Source organism: Mchenga conophoros, linkage group LG4 (genome assembly GCF_057382185.1).
Source record: "Mchenga conophoros isolate Kocher_MC1m ecotype Shallow Benthic linkage group LG4, M_conophoros_male_GT1.1, whole genome shotgun sequence".
NCBI lineage: Eukaryota > Metazoa > Chordata > Actinopteri > Cichliformes > Cichlidae > Mchenga > Mchenga conophoros.
Genome location: NC_140529.1, coordinates 5343352 through 5361737, shown reverse-complemented (window position 1 = coordinate 5361737; position 18386 = coordinate 5343352). Strand labels below are relative to the sequence as shown.

Genomic DNA, 18386 nt, shown 5'->3' with positions numbered 1-18386 from the left:
TGATATTGTAACCAATCCGGTCCTTTTTGTCCACTTAAAATATGTTTACAGAACTATTGTGATATTGTTTGTAATATTTGCTGTCCTCTTGGGCAGATTAACCTTAAAAAAACATTTTTAATGCCAACAAGATTTTCTTAACTGGATAAATAAAGGATATATAAAAGTCACTGCCAAAAACTGATTGCAGCTTCTGCCTTGTTACAATAATGTTGTTTGTGGCTCAAGATGACTTGATATCAGTCATGGCGGATACATTTGACATATGTTTCACATATTATAGACCAACAAGTTATATATCAGTTTTGGCAAATACCAAAAATCAGTTTTTGGCACAAACACCGGAAATTAGGCTTTATTTTGAAATTATGTCACACGTTTTATTACAATAATTTGTATGAGTTTGAAAAAACTAAAACTAAAAACTGGATTGATTGTGCTTTACGAAGTTAAAAACGGTTATTTTCATTTTCTCAGTGTCCATACATCCTAGTACGGTCTATCTGTGTTCTGGTGAACTTAGCGCACACAATAGCGGAAGTCGGGAGGAGTGAATCCTCTCGCTCTCACGTATCGACCTGCGCGTTTCTGGCAGCTCAGGGAAGCTAGCACGTTTCTTTCAGAGTCGGAGTGACGCTCGAGTTCCCCTTCTGCCAGCTTTCTCTCTTCGTATTCTTCCTAACTCCATCCAAGAACGACCACGCACAGCGACGGCGAGATTTGCTCCCACAGTGGTTTCTTCTTATTATGGCTGTTAGCAGCACCAAGACAGTGTACGAGATTTTCCAAAGCATGGAGTACGGGCCAGCAGCAACTTCTAGCACTGCTACTGCACAGGTACAGGTTACGTTCAGATTCATATTCGGAGACTGCTTTGAAACTAAACTTACTCACAGCACGCTGTGCTGCGGAGTTAGCGGATACCTATATATAAGTTATTGGACTCGTGAAGTTGCTTAACCGTTAGCCCAGTGTACCTCACAAGACAAACATGTGACAGAACTAGACACATAATTACATTATAATGTGTCGAGGGATTACTGTTCATGTAGATTGTTTTTTTTATGTCCGTATCCCACCGTAGTCCGTGAAAAACATTGTAGGGGTTTCCTCTTTTTACCTGAACTTGAAAAGAGTTTAACAGGAGCTTCTGCCAAATACCAAATGTAGAAGATGGGATCTCTCAATAAAGGTTTACCCCTCGTTCATGGTGCCAGGCCTGCTAAAACTAAGTAAAATCAGCTGGCTACTCCCATCTTCTGTGTACAGTCTATGATTGCTAATCTGCAAACAGCTGTGTAAAAACAGCTGTGTAAAAACAGCTGTGTAAAAACAGCTGTGTAAAAACAGCTGTGTAAAAACAGCTGTGTAAAGGTTTTTGTGGCTGTCAGGACATTGAAGGTTTACAAAGAGTGCTAAATTACTGGAGAAGCACTCAAACCACTAGCATGCTGTCATTTGACAGCCCACATCATGTAGCGCATGAGAGACCATAGTACCAGCACCACGGCTCAGTTAATACACACTGCTAAAAATTGCCGTTGGTGCTTTGCAGAGAGTTGAGCTCTGTACTTTGGTCTTCAGTCTGTAAATAGCTGACACTCTTCACTTTGCCTACCCGCCTTTATCAGTCACTGCCATGTATATTGGTCTCTTCAACCAGTAAAAAGGTTTTTTTGGTTTTGGGTGCTGCTCATCTGCAGGCCATAATTTCACGAGTGTGCTAATGACGATGTTAACATGTTGTGGATTTAAAATGTTGAGAGCACGATAGACTGTAGTTTTCTTTTCTTATTTTCAAAATAATGCACATCTCTTATATGCAAATGCTTAGATTTGCAAAAACATTAGAAGGGCCTCCTTTACCTGTAAGACTCCAGATAACAGCTTGTCTGAGATGTTCGGCATCCTCATCCTCTGTACTCATACAGGCACGGTTTGATAAAAGGGAAGCAAGACTTTTTTATTTTAATTCAAGGATTTTCATAAATCTGCAGTAACCTTTTAACAAAACTGAATCTGTGTGGGAGTGTTGGTCTCTCTGTTCTGGAGCTGATCCTTCCCCTGTTCCCTCTCTTCTTCATCAGGCCTGGCTGGAGCATCGTTCCCGTTCTCTGGGTCTCTTCATTGACGGTGAATTTGTCTGTTCAGCAGACGGGCGGAGCTGCTCCCTGGCTGATTCTAAAGGTGAGAGCAGCCCAAGCACACAGTTACACAGAAGTTAAAACCTCTTCATTACAAGTCAGTGTTTCAGACTTTTTACAAACATCCTAATGATAATGATGGTCTCAGTGTTTTGCCTGCCTGCTCTCCAGGAAGTATTGTATGCAGCACAGCATGCGCTGAAGAAGCTGATATTTCCCAGTGTGCCTCCTCTGCTGTTAACGGTTTCAAGTCCTGGAGCAGCCTGAGCTGCAACCAAAGGGCCAAAGTGCTCCTCAGGTCCAACAAACACACCTTCACACACCTCGCTGCTTTGTTTTTGAGCCACCAGTTTAACATAAAGATGAATTTCTGTCCTCTAACAGGTTGGTGAGTGTCCTCGGGCAGCACGGCCAGTGTCTCTCAGAGTTGTGTGAGCTCTGTGAGGCCTCCTGCGCCACTGCCGCCCTGGTCAGGCTGCTGCAGTTCTACAGCAGCTGGGCGCAGCTCAGAGACACACTCCTCACTGACTGGACACCTCTGGGTAAGTGAATTCAGCTATCTTTACAAAATGCTCTCAGTCTTTTTATTGTGGTGTTTCGTAATTTTTCTTATTTTTTATCTTCCAGGTGTGGTGGCAGTGGTGACCTCGAAAGACTGTCCTCTCTATTCTCTTCTGCTCAAAGTCCTGCCAGCACTGGCTATGGGTAAAACACACACTGATGTTTGTAGCTGAACCCTAATCTGACTCTAACATCAAATCTGAACATTTCAAAATCGTCTTAATACCTGAGTTTAAAAGTGAAATACTATTTTATAAGAGCTTCATTTGGTTCTTATTTACTTTTCCTGCAGTGTCCCAACTTTTTCAGAATTGGTTTTTGTGGTCCGCTGTTAGATCTTAATTACTATCAAATGTATCCAGATCTTTGATATGGGAAAAACATCAACCACCACCAAAGAGCCCTGCAGCCTGTGGTTATATTCATCGATTCATGCTTTAGTTGATTAATAAATTATATGGTTTATTAAATACCAGAAAATTCATCCAAAGGCCAAAGATGTGTAGCTTAAGATTAGTCATGAGAGAGAAGCCAGTTATCTCTTTTTGTAATTTGTTATCATCTTAATCGTTTAGGTTTTCTATCTTTATTTGTGGTGTCAGAGGAGCTGTGAGGTATAAATGAATGCTTCTTCCTTCTAGGCAACTCTGTGGTGGTTGTCCCCGGTCAGAGCACGGCCCCCCCAGTACTACTACTGGCTCAGCTTTTTACAGGAGCAGGACTTCCTGCTGGGGCTCTTAATGTGCTAACAGGAAGTGACATAACACTGGGTGTCAAAGTGGCCCAGAACCACAGCATCAGTTACGTCAACTACTGCGGCAACAAGGAGGTGTGTTTGTGTGCCATGTTTGCATGTCTTTGTGGGGACCAGAAATGGGAATGTTACTATACTGGGACCAACAGCCCTTATGGCAGGGGTACGGAGCTGCAGGTGTCCTGCAGGTTTCAGATGTGTCCTTGATCCATCACAGCTGATTTAAATGGATAAATGACCTCCTCAGCATGTCCTGAAGTTCTCCAGAGGCCTGATAATGAACTCATCATGTGATTCAGGTGTGTTGACCCAGGGTGAGATCTAAAACCTGCAGGACACCGGCCCTCGAGGCCTGGAGTTGGACACCCCTGCCTTATGGGGACAAAATGCCTGCCCCTTCGAGTTTGAGGGCATTTTTGAGACTCTTAATGTGGTTTTGGTGTCAGGGTTACTGTTAGGCTTAGGCGAGGTTTGGATTAGGCATTGCTTTTTGATGATTAGGGTTAGGGAAAGCATTGTCAATTAGACGTCCCCACTAAGATATGAAAACACGACTGTGTGTGTTTTTGTGAGAGTGAGTGAAATGGAGTCCAAATGGTTGAGCTGTGTGTAAGAAAATGTTTCCCTGCTCTTCGAGGACGGAGTGATGCTGTGTAAGGCCACAGCAGGGATGGGAGTTCCTGTGGCGGTGTCACCGTGCGTAGGCTCCACCTGTCCCTTCATCATCTTTGAGTCGGCAGACATTAACAGTGCCGTGGATGAGGTGATGGAGGCCGCCTTCAGGAAGAAGAAAGAGGTACGCTCATAGAGCGACGAGGTAACTCCTATTCCAGCGACGCATCCCTGAGCCTGTTTGACGGGACTCCCCTCTGCCTGCAGGTCTTCTGGGTGTTGTGTGTGCAGGAGAGTGTGGTGGACAGTGTTGTTGCCCATCTCCGGTTGCGAATGGCCAAGATGAAATGTGTGACCCTGCCCAGTGAGGCAGACAGGGAACGGGTGGATGCTGCTGTGCAGGAGGCTCAGCAGCTGGGAGCCACGGTTAGTAAGAAGACTTTGAGACATCAGGGTTTAAAAATGTTAATGCCAGGAAAAGTTTCAACGAACTTGAAGGTTCCCTTAGACTCGTCTGCTGATGGTGTGCACCACTTTGTCTTCATTTCCTCTGAGTTTACTGCCCATAACTAGCAGTTTTAAATGATCTCTCCTCAGTTGGTTCAGTCCTGTGCTGATCCCACGTCAGGTGCCCAGTATCCTTCCACTGTGCTCTGTGGGGTGGCCCCCTCCTCACCATGTGTGCTCAACCCCTGTCCCGGACCACTGCTGCCCCTCATGACCTTCAGAAGCAACACAGAAGCCGTGACTCTTGGTAAGAAGCTTCATGTGAAAACGTCTCCTATAAGACACCAACGTGAATAAGGTTTGAGGGTTTTTTAAAGGGTTGCATTTGCATCGTAATCAGAGACCTGGGCCTGTGTCGAACAAGGAGTAACATTTTCTGCCCTGTGCAGGGAACCACAGTCCTCACGGTCAGGCAGCATCCATCTGGACCGAAGACCTCACCCTCGCTCTGGAGACAGCTCAGAGGTGCATCTGCATTCTCTGCTCTCTGTCCTTCTGTTCTGCTGTCTGTTTCCTCTTTCTCCTTCTCTTCGTTTCTTTGTTGACTTTTCTTTTTACTTTCATATACAGTCGTTTCGTCACAACCACCTGTGCTCGGTGTAAAGCGAATACATTGACTTTCATGGTCGGCTTCACATCTCGTGACTGTCCATTTAGTACTAACATTCATATTTATTTCCTTTAAAATGAATATTTCTTCTTCGTGTCCTGCCAGGTTGTCAGTTGGCTCTGTGTGGGTGAATTCCCACTCCATCTGTGACCCCTGTCTGCCCGTCTCCGGTCACAAAGACAGCGGGACCTGCACCGATGGAGGACAGGAGGTTTGTTGTTTTGACAGGCCGACAGAGCCTGGATCAGTAACACTGCTTGCACATGCTGCTGTAGTTCAATGTTTGAATTCAACGTCCCCTGGGTGTCGTCTCACCGTCCTTAGTTTAGTGTTTTCTGTTAGGCTCATATAGCCCCGCAGCACTAATAACCTCGGTCTTTAGATATGAGGTTCTTATTGGTCTCCAGCTCCTGCAGTGCAAAACATCCCTACTAAACACGCCCACATAAATCACTCGATAGTTATATCCCCTCTTTATCCTGTCAGGGTCTGTACCAGTTTCTACGCCCCTCCTCTTCCTCCCCCCCTCTTCCTCGCTCCTCTCCCGTCTCCATGGACTACACGCAGTTCGGAACAGAAACGTCCCCACCTATCATTCCTGCTGAGTCGGACCCTGCCAGGTATGTTTGTGAAGCATTATAGCTGGTAAATGTTGCAGGAAAAATGTGTTGCACAGCACTAATCGCATCATTACATTTTCTTTCGTTTTTCTAGAGCCCCTCAGTCCCACCTGCAGTTTGTTGCTGGTAAAGCATGTAAGTCAGTGTCTGGCTGCAGTGTGGCTGTGCAGCCAGCAGGTGGTAGTGGTGGTCTGTTGGCCTACTGCCCAGACGGGGGCCGGAAGGACGTTCGCAATGCTGTGGAGGCTGCTGTCAAAGTCCAGCCAGGGTGAGAGCGCAAACTACGTGTACACGTACAGGTCATTCAAAAAAACCACAAACACAACTGAGGTTTGTGTACTCGCACAACAGATGCTGTTGAGAGTTTATGAAACTGCACAGATTTTCCAAGATGTAGTCACTATATTAGTGGAAAAGCCATCAAGTAATGACGTAGGTACAAATCATCCCTGTAGTATTTCTGGATGGTTTCACAGGTTCTTTCAAGTCTTTTCTTAAAGTGGAGACGGGGTTCAGCTCCCACACCCACACCTGCACCTGCTTCCACAGAAGGGCTGAAAGCTGATTGTGCATTGAGACACTGCCGGTCTGAGAGCAGAGTGCTTTGTTGGTATACTACGGTAATATGAGGATTTTAAGATGTGATTATTTAAGACCTTGAAGGATTTAAAATGAAGTTCTGCGTCTACGACAGAGCCACTAAAGAAATGTTAATATTTTTAACTTGGAGTCAGACGAGGCTGTTCGACTAGTAGAGTCACAAAGCAGAAATCTGGAGAGTGAACTGAGCAGCGTAGATCCACTTTAATGTTGTTTGTTACATTTTACTCCATATACACAACATGTAGATGAGTCCTCTGAGCCTTCCATGTAGAACATTGTGTTCTTAATCTGCTCTTATCAGCTGGTTACTGTAGGGCCGGGCTGTGTGCGTTTGCCATCAGTCAATGTACAACTTGACTGTGGGAACAGATAAGAAGACAAAGTGCAGAGTCATGAACTCGACACAAACTGCTTACAGAGTTCACTGAAATCTGACAGACACAAGCTGTGAAGCAGGACGTGTGGCCATTACTCATCGGCAGTCTTTAACAGTTGATAGATTTTATCCACGTAATGAAGCTTAACCTGACGGACACATAAATCCCAACAAATGGCATCAGGCTTTTGTTTTATTTATATTATTATTGTTGTATTTCTTTGAATGCCTTTGTCTCTTACAGCTGGATGAAAAAGAGCCCGTCTGCACGTGCCCAGTCACTCTACTCTCTGGCCAAGGGCCTTGAGGCGAAGAGGCGGGACATAGCTGCAGCAATCAACACACAGACCGGCCTGTCAATGGACGAGGCTGAGAAGGAGGTGGAGCTCAGCATTACCAGGCTCAGCGTTTGGGCTGCTTACTGTGACAAAGTCCAGGGAGGAGCGCTGGTGAGACCTTTCATGTTACTCAAAGCTGCTAAAGATGCTGAAACATGATAGAAAAGTATCAGCTGAGGCCGTCTGATCGCTCGTTGTTTCCCTCTCCTTCAGCCCATGCCAAACTCTGGCTCCGCTCTCTCCATCCCTGAAGCCCTGGGAGTCATGGGGGTCGTCCTACCTGACTACAATCCCCTCCTCTCCATGGTAACCGTGCTTGGGGCAACTATTGCCACAGGCAATGCTGTTATTATGGTCCCCAGTCAAAAGTATCCACTGCCTGTCTTGGCATTCATTAAGGTAAGTGTATAAATGTGCTGCGTGGCAAGTGGCAGGGAACCTTTAGAAAGAAGTTGCATGTTTCAGTCGGAACACAAAGTCAAACACGGTGGAACAAAAGTAACACGAACTGAAGCAATACGTCTTTGTTATTCAGAGGCAGCTGACCTGAATATCGTCTTAACTTGGGGGTCAAACTAGTGATTGTACAAGTGAATAGAAAAGTCTACACAAAAAGAAAAGTCTGCCCAGGTTTGTATGAATGTCAGTACACTGTGTGGGTCAGAAGCAGAGCTGCTGTCATTCTAGAGGAAAGGCTCGCCACCCTGCAGCCATTTTAAACATGCGCGGGCACCTGTGTGAGCATGTCGATTTACTTTAAATTCAGTCGTCAGCATGACATAATCATGCACGCGCAGAAACGCCAGTCAGACGTGATAAGAAGCGCCGTTAAGCAAAAATAGTAATAAAGGCTTTTGTCCATTTTGTGTCCACCGCCACGTTTGCTGGCGTTTCTCGTTTACTGCAGCAGTTTGCTCACATTGCTCAGGACGCTGCACTCTGTTTACACTCGAGGTGCACGTCCTGGGCAGGGAGTCAAAGAGACCAATTACACGAAGAGTCTCTCAGTATGTCATTCTGCGCTGTGATTACAGCCGTTCACCAGCTCTGTGAACAGTCCTCGTAGCCATTGATCACCGGTCACGACAACGAGCATACTAACAACCATGAAGCTGAGCTTGTGGCTCAGCTAACATGTGACTCTAAAGTGGCTGTTGGTGTGATGGTAAATAGTGATCTGTCTAAGTGTTAGCCTCTTAATAATAATTTGAGGACAGGCTGTGCAGGCATAAGGGATGTGAGCCGAGGATAAAGGAGTCTTCATGCGTTGAACACATGAAATGAATTGAACTGAAATAAATCATCACCGGATGAGTGTTACATGTCTGCACCTAGCTGTTTGAGGGTAATCCCTAAATCTGCACAGCTCTGTGCGGCTGACCTTGTCAGGTCACGTCTAACATGCGTGCACGTGTTTTGCTTTACGTGTTGCAAAGAAGCTCTGAAGATGTTTTTAATCAGGTCAAACCTTGGAAAGAACAGCTGTTTACTCAAATGGAAATAATGGTTTTAGAAAAGTCTGCTTATAGTGTCATGATTGTTTTAGTTATGTGCAGTTCCAGATCCTTTCAGTGTTGCATCTATTCTGAGTTCCCCCAGATGTTTGGTTGGCCTGCTATTGTAAGACATGGTGCCTAAATGTTTTTGTACAGCCTAAGCAAAAAAAAGAAAGAAAAAGACGTAGGTGAGTGGACTGTTGGTTAGATAATGCTTCCTAATGGAGAGTTTGAAAGTCTTAAATTGTACCTTAATGTTGCGGGCCTGTTTCTAGCCAGTTTTTCTAAGTTGGTCAGCATTAAAAGTGCTTGGTCAGCGCAGCTTAAGCTGCAGTCGATCACGAGGCTGTCAGTGTGAACTTGTGTGCAGATCTGTTTTCATTTAAGATGAAAACTTGACTGCAGACTTGAAGCAAGTCTTCGGTTTCCTCAGCTTGACCTGCATTAAAAAGCACCGTGAATCATAAAAACCGGTTGTTATCTTTATTGCACCTTTTCCTTCTCCTCTTTCTCAGGTGCTCCAGTCCTCGGACTTGCCAGCAGGTCTGGTAAACGTTATTACAGGAAGTCGAGACCAGCTGACTGTGGCTCTGGCTAATCACAGTGTCATCAAGGCCATCTGGTACTGGGGCAGTGCTGAGGTGAGGCTAACTCTTTTAGCTAACTCATTTTGCATTAAACTGAGCTCCTGAGTGTAGGATTGACTTCCTTCTCCCAAATTAGGCCTGCCTCATATAATCGCCTACACTCACTTCACTGTTTCTGATTTCCTGCTGCAGGGCTGCCAGTACCTCCAGTACACCTGCACTAGTCCACTAAAAACCCTGCGCCTGTGTGAGGACCAGGAAGGGAAAGACGGGGAGCTAGACTGGACTCGGTGCCGTCCGTCATTCCTGGAAGAAATGTGGAGAAGCGCTGTGCAGTGGAAGAGTGTGTGGATTCCTACAGCTTAAAACAGAACGGCAGGAAGAAGGAACAGAGTTACAGTTTGGATCATGGAGCGTTTGACTGTGACCTGAAAAAGCAGAAATCATCACAGGCCCGACGGCGACAGAAGGGGAGGAGGGCTTTTAAAAGCAAAAACATTAGATGTTAAATTACATTTTGAGATTATATTAGGAATGGCTGACACAAAGCACTTAATAGACAGACGAGGGATTCAATGCAGCTCACACGTTAAGTGTTGCTGACTTATGAGCTGATTTTTGTTGCCAACATGGTTTAAAAATGATCCTAAAATGGAAAATGTGGCGATTCACTGTGATTAAGACGAAAGGTTTTTCCCTTTTACGTCCCTGTGACGGTCAATGCAGAGACCCTAAAAACATTTCACTGTTTTCATTAAATGTATGTCGGTTTACTGAAGATTATCGAGCAGAGCAGTAGCTGCCCGTCAGAAGAATCGATTCATTGTTGAGTTTGTCATTTTGGTTTTTAAATAAATATAAAAAACAATGCTAGCCAAAGTAACATCCGTTAGAACTACTGCAACGTTTTGCTTGATTAGTCAAAACAATAAACCTGCAGGTTTATTAGCAACAGCTGCTCTTTAGTAATTCCTTTATTTTAGTCATAACAGGCTATCATGATAATAACCCTGCTGATTTTCTACCTCTGTTATGCGTTTTTTAATTAACCCTCACATGTCTGATCAGGTATCACAAGTTATTTCAAAGTAGGTCATGTTCACATTTCTTTCCACGTTAACGAATAATCCACGTGAACCGTGACAAACCTCAGGAGAACTTTGGCTCAGATTATTGCGCCTGTGTTGCAGGGTCAGTGCATATTAAATAGATAAAGTTGTGTTATGGGCTTGAGCGTGTTCTGTGGGGGCCATTCCACTTCCTGCTCAGAAGTTAAGACAGACAGAAATGAGGTGCAATTCAGAAAAGGTCACAGCAGGGGGCGCTCACAAGGTAGTTCTCAGTGATCAGGAGTGAATACAGATAAACGTGAACAATATATATATTTTTTATTTTGTTTTTGACAATACAGCAACACTTATGTACTAAAGTTTTTCTGAGAGAAAAGCCAAAAAAATACTTCCAATCTGGTGACGTATGCTGAGAGGTCCTCGAAAAAACCCTTTGTGGCTCCTGTTTCTAAACAGCAACTAAAACACACATTAGATGTGCGGTTTAACTACAACAGAACCTTACACGTATAGGAAGCAGCGGGTATCAGAGGCTTCAACACAGCTAGCCGTTGTTTGTGTTCGCTGGCTTGACAAAACCTAAAAGCCCAGTTGGAGATAACAGGAACCTCGACGCTGGTTCTCAGCTTCCTCCTGTCGTAGCTGCAAATCCAGCTACGTGCATAAGATTAGGCAGCAGATTTGAATGAAGTATAAAAACATTTGTTCATTTTTTTGCAGTTTGCACTTCTGTAACTTTACAGCTGGCCTTCATTCAGTCAGTTTAATAAAGTCTGGCTTAACAATCATGCAGGTACTTAAAACACGCTGTAAAGAACGGATCCAGAGAAAATGTTTTACTTCAGGATCTTTCTAAACCAAAGCACCGGGCTGTGTTCAGCATAAGTTACCATGGTGATTTAGTAGAAAGAGAGCAACTTTTGTGACACAGGAAACTCTTTAAGCTCAACATCGCTGACTGAGGATTTAATCGAGCTTCGCAGTGCACCACTCGGGCGGCTCCTGCACACTTCATGCCTGCAAATGTTCTGTGGAGCTATGATGTATTTCTTTACTTAGAGGGTTTACTACAAATCAAATGTGCAGAGCCCTTCGACTTAAAATCTAATGATATTTACCAAAGAAAAGTGTCCACCCAAAATGTAAAATTTTGGACTGCATCTCTGTCGTCCACTGTTCATTCAGAACGGTCTTGTGAGTGCCCCGTATAAAAACCCTGAACTCCAGAGAGTGTTTGTTGCTTTATTCTCAAGCTGCCAGAAGCAGCTACAGTTTGTGTGATTTGCCCCGGTGTCAGAATAACAAGCATTTAGCTGAAGTTTGCAGTCCTGGAGCTTCTAAAGAATTATGGTCTGCATCTTGGTGCTAATTATGCTGTTTGCATCTGAGCAATCAAATCACACCAAAGGGAGTCCAGTTTAACTGCACTGAAAAGAGTTCTCCATTGAAATATCTCAGCTGGGGGGAACTATGCATACTCTGCAACTAGAAGCCGCGTCAGCCTTACAGATCTGTCAGTGACTCAGCAAAACAAACAAAAAGCAGCAGTACATGGATCCAACTTCCTGTGTCATGTGTCTTTTGCTGTACATTAATACTGTAATTTGTAGCCATGAAAGGTCAAATCTGACTCTGTCGTGCAAAAACGTTCCAAGTGACATTTCATTTGTTTCCAAATTCACATTGTGAAATAAAACCAACAAATGTCAAGTGTGTCTGTTTAAAAACGAATATTTAAAGAAAACGATTATCTGGAAATGTATATTTATTGTTTTCTTTTCCCATTACTCACAAATACATTAGCTTTTCTAGCTTCTAATGTTTAAGCTATGTTTCTACAGCTGTCTGTGCTGTTGCAGAATTCTTCTGTAGATTCTTTGAAAGCTGTTTTTCTCTGCTACACGTATTGCATCAACACTTCTTAAATGAATAAATCCGGACTACTGATTTGATCAGCGTCTCAAATTATTTTATGCATGGAATAGGTTAAAGAAATATAAATGTGCTTCCTGCATTATCTATTTTTTATAAGAAAACAGCAGCGCCGCCACTGCACACTGTAAACCTACTGGCTCATATGTTTGATTGTGGCACTGTGACTGTGATCCTGGTTCTGCTGGAGGTCTCTTCCTGTTAAAAGGGAGTTCTTTCTTTCCACTGTATCCAAGTGCTTCTGATTGATAGAGTTTTCTCTCTTATTGTAGCGTTTTTCCTTTGTAAAAGTGCCTCGAGGCAACCGTTGTGAGTTGGTGATATACACTCGGCCCCCTTTTGTCTCCAGAACATCTCTACTTCTTCAGATTCAACAAGGTGCAGGAAACAAGCCTCAGACACTTTGGCCCATGTGACACGATGGGTTTGTCAGCTGCACGTCCATGCTAGTCTCCCATTCCTCCACATCCTAAAGGTGCTCGACTGGATTGATATTGAGTGCAGTGAACTCACTGTCATGCTCAGGAAACCAGTTTGCGATGACCTGAGCTTTGTGAAATAGTTTATCCTGCTGGATGCATGCATCAAAAACTTTAGCTTCAGTTTCCTGTTATTAGCTGACAGGAGTGACACCTGGTGTGGTCTGCTGCTGCTGTAGCTCAAGGGTTGACATGCTGGGTGTTCGGAGATATTATTCTGCAAGTGATTATTTGAATTACTGTTGCTTTACTGTCAACTTCAAGCAGTTTGACTTTTCTCATCTGACCTCTGACACCAACATGGCATTTTAACCCAGAGAACTGCAGCTCACTGTATATCTTCTTTCCTTTAAATAAACCTTGGTTGGAAACATCCCAGCAGGTCAGCAGCTTCAGGAATACTCGGACCAGCCAGTCTGACACCAACAGCCGTGCCACATTCAGAGTAAATCACATTTTCTGATCCTCGGTTTGAACATCAGCGAACCATCTTCACCACGTCTACATGCCTACATGAGTTGAACAAATGTACCTAACAAACATGAGAAAGTATGAATACAGTTCTTTTCGTTAATTACTACTAGTTCACACAGATAACTGGTCAAAAACAGTTTCGGTAACTCAAGTACACTTTTGGTTCCTTCGTTCACACTTTCTGTTCCTTGTTCGTTTTTCCAAACCGGTCCCATCCAGCAGAGCACTGAGGTAAACGTACAATGAGATGCGATCACGAGGTGTCCTCCCTCTCACGGCCCTGTGACAACAAAAGCAGAACAGAGAAAAAGGAAGACGGGTGCTGGCGGCTGCAGAATGCTGACTCACAGCAATGACATCGCACAACACTCAGCTGAACCTGATGGTACAACCCGGACTCATCGTCTTACACGAGAGTGCACAAAATAAAGATGGCAAAGCTGCTGTCTGAACTGCTCTGTCATCTTTGTTAAGCATGAGAGTGGAAAACAAAGCAAGTGTAGCCACTTGATGACGAGTGCTTATGTGTTGTTGCAGGTGTTGGTGAAGTACAGTCAACACAGGACAGCTTACAGTGCTTTTTAGTACGATGATAAGTGAGCAGTGACTGTGGATCTGTCTTTAGCTCGTCCTTCCTTCCTTTCAGCTCTGTGGTTCCTCCATTTTCACAGAACACTAACTTATGTGATTGTTGTCTCTATACTGTGAAAGCCTTTTATTAACAATCATTTTTACTGCAGGATGAAATTTAGTTATAAGACTTGAGTGACATAAAAGCCATGTGAACACAAAGCTATCTATTGGGCTGGCATTAAATACAACATGTATTTGATTTTTTTCATTTTATGGAACTTTTTATGTCTACTTCCTTATTTCTTAATATGACACAGGAACTGGTGTCTTTACTCAGGTCATTATTTATTTAACAGTTTTATAACTTTTCAGATTGCAGTTTTCTTACCCTTGCTCTGTACCAAAAACTACAAATTTCTCCACTGATTCTGAATACTCTGACAAAATTAACACCTTTATGTTTTTCTGAATCCATTTTCCTTTATCTTGAAATATATGTAGAGGTGTTTTAAGATTTTTTTTCTGAGGTCATGGAAAATGTCTCTTATTAGTACATGGTCCTGATTGGACAGCGCCGCTACTGACAAATCTTATAGAATATGATGATTGCTGTGCCCATTGGCAAATAAAACAGTTAAAACAGCTCCAACTTAAACGTCTACAGGTATAAATGCATCATATGTAACACCTGTAGCTCTGACGCTCTGGAAAAACAAGTGTTGCTTCTCTGACTGAGGAATGTGTTATGTAATGATGTCTCTAGCTCTTGCAACTATGCTAAAAATGTAATGTGGCTTTATTTTGAACATGTTAAAATTACACAACAGCAACTACAAAAAAAGCACAAACAAACAAAAGGAAACATAAGGAAAAAATAACAACAACATTTTCAAAACGAAGTAAGAAGAAGGAAACGCTTATTTAATCCCACGCATGTTTCCACAAGTCATAACTAATAATCATCAGTGTGATTAATGGCCTGTCCTACAATAAATCCGTCCTTAGAATTTGTTACATGCATTTGCTTTTATAATTCCAACATCGTGGCAGGAGAGTTATTTACAGATGTGCAGACACATATATACTGTGTAGATAGCGAGTAACAAAACTATCTCCTTCTTGTACCTTGAAAAAAACCCCATAATTTTGTACCACTATTTAAAATGTGTCAAACTAATAAGATGTAACCTTTGCAATATCATTGATGTGTTTGAGAGAGGTATTGTTTACTCTCGTACATTACGTGTCAGCTAAAATCACACACTACAGCAAATCATAAGGAGAACTAAACCTGTTCTGAGACATATTTTAGAGACAAGCGGTGTCGGCCTACGTGACTGCCACTGTGTGTGAAATGACACGTTCAGCCAAAAGGCTTACATATGTTCTCCTTAGTGTGCAGGAAGGTATCAATTACTCTAAGACAAGCAGACATGGTGGAAGTTATTCACTGGGAAAGAAAGAGTAGATCAGTAGGCTTTCTCTGTCATTTCAACTGCTTAAAAGCAAGTCTAGTGATGTTCTTTCATTCATTTTATTATTAGAAAATGAAGCTGAAAGGGTGCAGCAAAGAAAATGCAGGCTCCGTCCTCGTGCTGGGAACACGTGATTACCAGCACACCTGTTCAGACTGGCAGGTCTCTCGGGCACAGTGGAAAAGTACTGCTCACACCGCTGTAGGTGTTGTCTTGTAGTGCTTGACTTGATGTAAAGACAAAGTCAAGTTAAAGATAAACGTACAGAAGAGATATTTATGATTACATGAAGATGAATATTAAAGCTTACTGTATGTGTTTTGGGCTTTCTATTAAAAACATATCATGAGTGGATTTACTTCTACATGCACTTTACATAGAAAGGATTGAGTATGTGACGTTGTGTTACACTTATACCTCAGCTGCAGTGAGACTATTCAAGGACAAGTTTCATCTAACACGATACTCTTACATGAACAGACTAATACAAAAATGTGTATACATGTCTTAGTTTTCGTTTTGTGTTACCCAGCAGTAGTAATGTTTCCGCCTGGGAGGTTCTACTATTGCTGGTAATGTCTGCCAACAGTGCTGTGGTGTTGAGCAATGCAATGCAATAAGAAACTCTTTGGTTGTAAACACCATTATCAGCAGTTTTTGGATGTCACGTGTTAGATTTATGGCGTAACTCTGCCTCAGTTTATGCTGCTTTTATGTAACCATTAACTACAATAATATGCAAAAGTGTTCTTCTTTTGTACTTGTTGGTTAGAACGAATGCCCGTCTAAACAGGTTGTTTTTGGAATTTTTCATTGATTCAACAAAAGAAGTGGAAACACAGTATGTGTTTTATTGACAGGCTGCAAGTAACAAAGCGCCTAAAGATGCAATTTAAAAAGTTTTCTGTTATATATCGACACAATTGGGTCAACCTTTGGGTTTTGTGCCTTTTTGGCTTGAATGTTTCAAAGATCAGTCTTAAGTCCCTTTATTAAACAAGCAAAAAACATTTGTTTAAAAAACTTGTCCAGATAAAAACTTCAAACGCCCTTCAGAACTGGGAATTATTGAGGTCTGGCTACTTGAAAAAGAAATATCAGCTTTGGCTCAAGACTTTTGCACAGCATTGTACGTATTAAACAAAGAAGCGATTTTACGCGTTTTGAGATTTATCGTTAAATATCTTATATATGTTGCTTATTTCCTGTTGAACTACGGAAAATGCTTTGTCATTGCACGTGACTATCTCCCAGCAGGTCACATTAAACATTAAAGTGGATGATGAGATTTCTACGAATCAGGAGGAGAAAAAAATGCAACTTCATCCTGTGAGTCACAGCTGGTACAGACGCCCCGGCTCAGTGATTGGTGGAAACATACGTCACATCTTGCACGAGCACTTCCGGTGGAGTATAAATACAGGGACCCGCGAGTGTGCCGTTTCACACCAGGGGAGAAATCTTTGAGGAGTTTTTGCTTCAACAGTGTTTGAACGGAACTTCTTGACTTCGTCCCGCTTTGTATTTCAGCTACTCTGCACTTCGGAAGAAAAACCCTTTTCTACTTGAACACTACACATAAAGTCGACGTGAAGCTTTATTTTTACACCGTTTTTGTTAATAAAAAGCACAAGAAACGCCAGCCGAAATGGAGTCCCAAGTGCGCCAGAACTACCACCGCGACTGCGAGGCCGCCATCAACCGGATGGTGAACATGGAGCTGTTTGCGTCTTACACCTACACTTCTATGGTGAGAACACGTCATGTGATGCTGATGTCTGTAATAACCTTAGTCTCAAGCTATATTAGCTTAATGCTAGACAAAGAGAACGGAGTAGAGTCGTTAAATGTAAAGTCCGGTATGTTGTTGCTAATTTCAGTAATGCATGATTTCAGTCGCAGCTCGTTTGTTGGTTGTTTATCACAGTTGGGCAGGTTGCCAGATGCGGAGTGTATTTTCACCCCAAACACATCACCGAAAAACCCAAATGCTGCGTCGTGCTTCGTTTGGCTTTTCTTTAGTCTCGAGTTCAGCAGTTACCTCGGTCTAAACCAGCTGAACTGTCCATCATGAATCATGTCTGTCTCCATAACTGTTTGTCACGATGCTGTATTTGCAGAAGAATTGGTGCTGTGTACTAATAACCTGTGTCTGATTTGTCAGGCCTTCTACTTTGACCGTGATGATGTGGCCCTGCCAGGCTTCTCCCACTTCTTCAAGGAGAACAGCCATGAGGAGAGGGAGCACGCTGACAAGCTGCTGTCCTTCCAGAACAAGAGAGGAGGTCGCGTCTTACTCCAGGACATCAAGGTGTGTACAAACTGAACCAGTCCTGCTGTGACATACCTGACTGTGTCTCTAACACAGAAACTGGGATTAATGAGCAGTGTTATGACACTTGTTCTCTTGTTGTTAGCGTTAGTGTGTAATGTGTACACAGAGCTTAAAACAAGTGTTCAGTCTCTAACAGAATTGTTTGTTGTGCAGAAACCAGAGCGTGATGAGTGGGGCAGCGGGCTGGAGGCCATGCAGTGTGCTCTGCAGCTGGAGAAGAATGTCAACCAGGCTCTGCTGGACCTGCACAAGCTGGCTTCTCAGCATAATGACCCTCATGTAAGTGGGAGTTGGAGGGAAGAGTTTGGGGTTAAAGACTGAACTAGTTCATGCTGTGTATGTTTGACAAATCATCAAATGTTAACTGTAGTTTGTTTTCCCAGCTGTGTGACTTCCTGGAGAGCCACTACCTGGATGAGCAGGTGAAGTCCATCAAGAAGCTGGGTGACCACATCACTAACCTCACCCGCATGGATGCCCACAACAACAAGATGGCAGAGTACCTGTTTGACAAGCACACTCTGGGTGACAAGAGCTAAATGCTGAGACGTAGAAGTGAGCCTGGAGTCAGCATGTTAACAACACAGGCTTTGAAGTAAACTCACTTCTGCTCCAGCTGATTTCTTTCCTGATTTCCTCACTTTAAAGCTGGCATCAGTTCTTGTATGTTGTGGTGTTTGTGTGAAATGTCACATGGAGCGATGGATGTTATCAGGGTATGGCTCTGCTTCTAAGCTGTCTGACATTTGGAAATGTTTCTGATCTGTTCATCTGAATAAACATTTTGAGCTGGATCTTTGGTCTCTCTGCATCAGTCACTTATCATGACTCATTTTATTA

At 43.1% G+C, this 18386-nt stretch overlaps 2 protein-coding genes across 2 annotated transcripts; both read left to right on the top strand.

The window, feature by feature from the left end:
• Nucleotides 1-557: 557 nt before the first annotated feature.
• aldh16a1 (aldehyde dehydrogenase 16 family, member A1) lies at nucleotides 558-12225 on the top strand. The gene is made up of 17 exons (XM_085270027.1): nucleotides 558-837; nucleotides 2088-2187; nucleotides 2316-2442; nucleotides 2529-2686; nucleotides 2772-2849; nucleotides 3347-3534; nucleotides 4097-4255; nucleotides 4339-4497; nucleotides 4669-4825; nucleotides 4968-5043; nucleotides 5294-5399; nucleotides 5675-5808; nucleotides 5903-6076; nucleotides 7032-7236; nucleotides 7339-7524; nucleotides 9137-9262; nucleotides 9401-12225. Exons 1-17 carry the CDS (start codon nucleotides 748-750, stop codon nucleotides 9572-9574), a joined length of 2397 nt encoding a protein of 798 aa, XP_085126153.1. The 5' UTR covers nucleotides 558-747; the 3' UTR covers nucleotides 9575-12225.
• Nucleotides 12226-16644: 4419 nt separating this feature from the next.
• On the top strand, nucleotides 16645-18340 carry LOC146575369 (ferritin, middle subunit). The gene is made up of 4 exons (XM_085270026.1): nucleotides 16645-16961; nucleotides 17376-17522; nucleotides 17700-17825; nucleotides 17930-18340. The coding sequence occupies exons 1-4, from the start codon at nucleotides 16860-16862 to the stop codon at nucleotides 18083-18085; spliced, it is 531 nt and encodes a 176-aa protein (XP_085126152.1). The 5' UTR covers nucleotides 16645-16859; the 3' UTR covers nucleotides 18086-18340.
• Nucleotides 18341-18386: the final 46 nt, after the last annotated feature.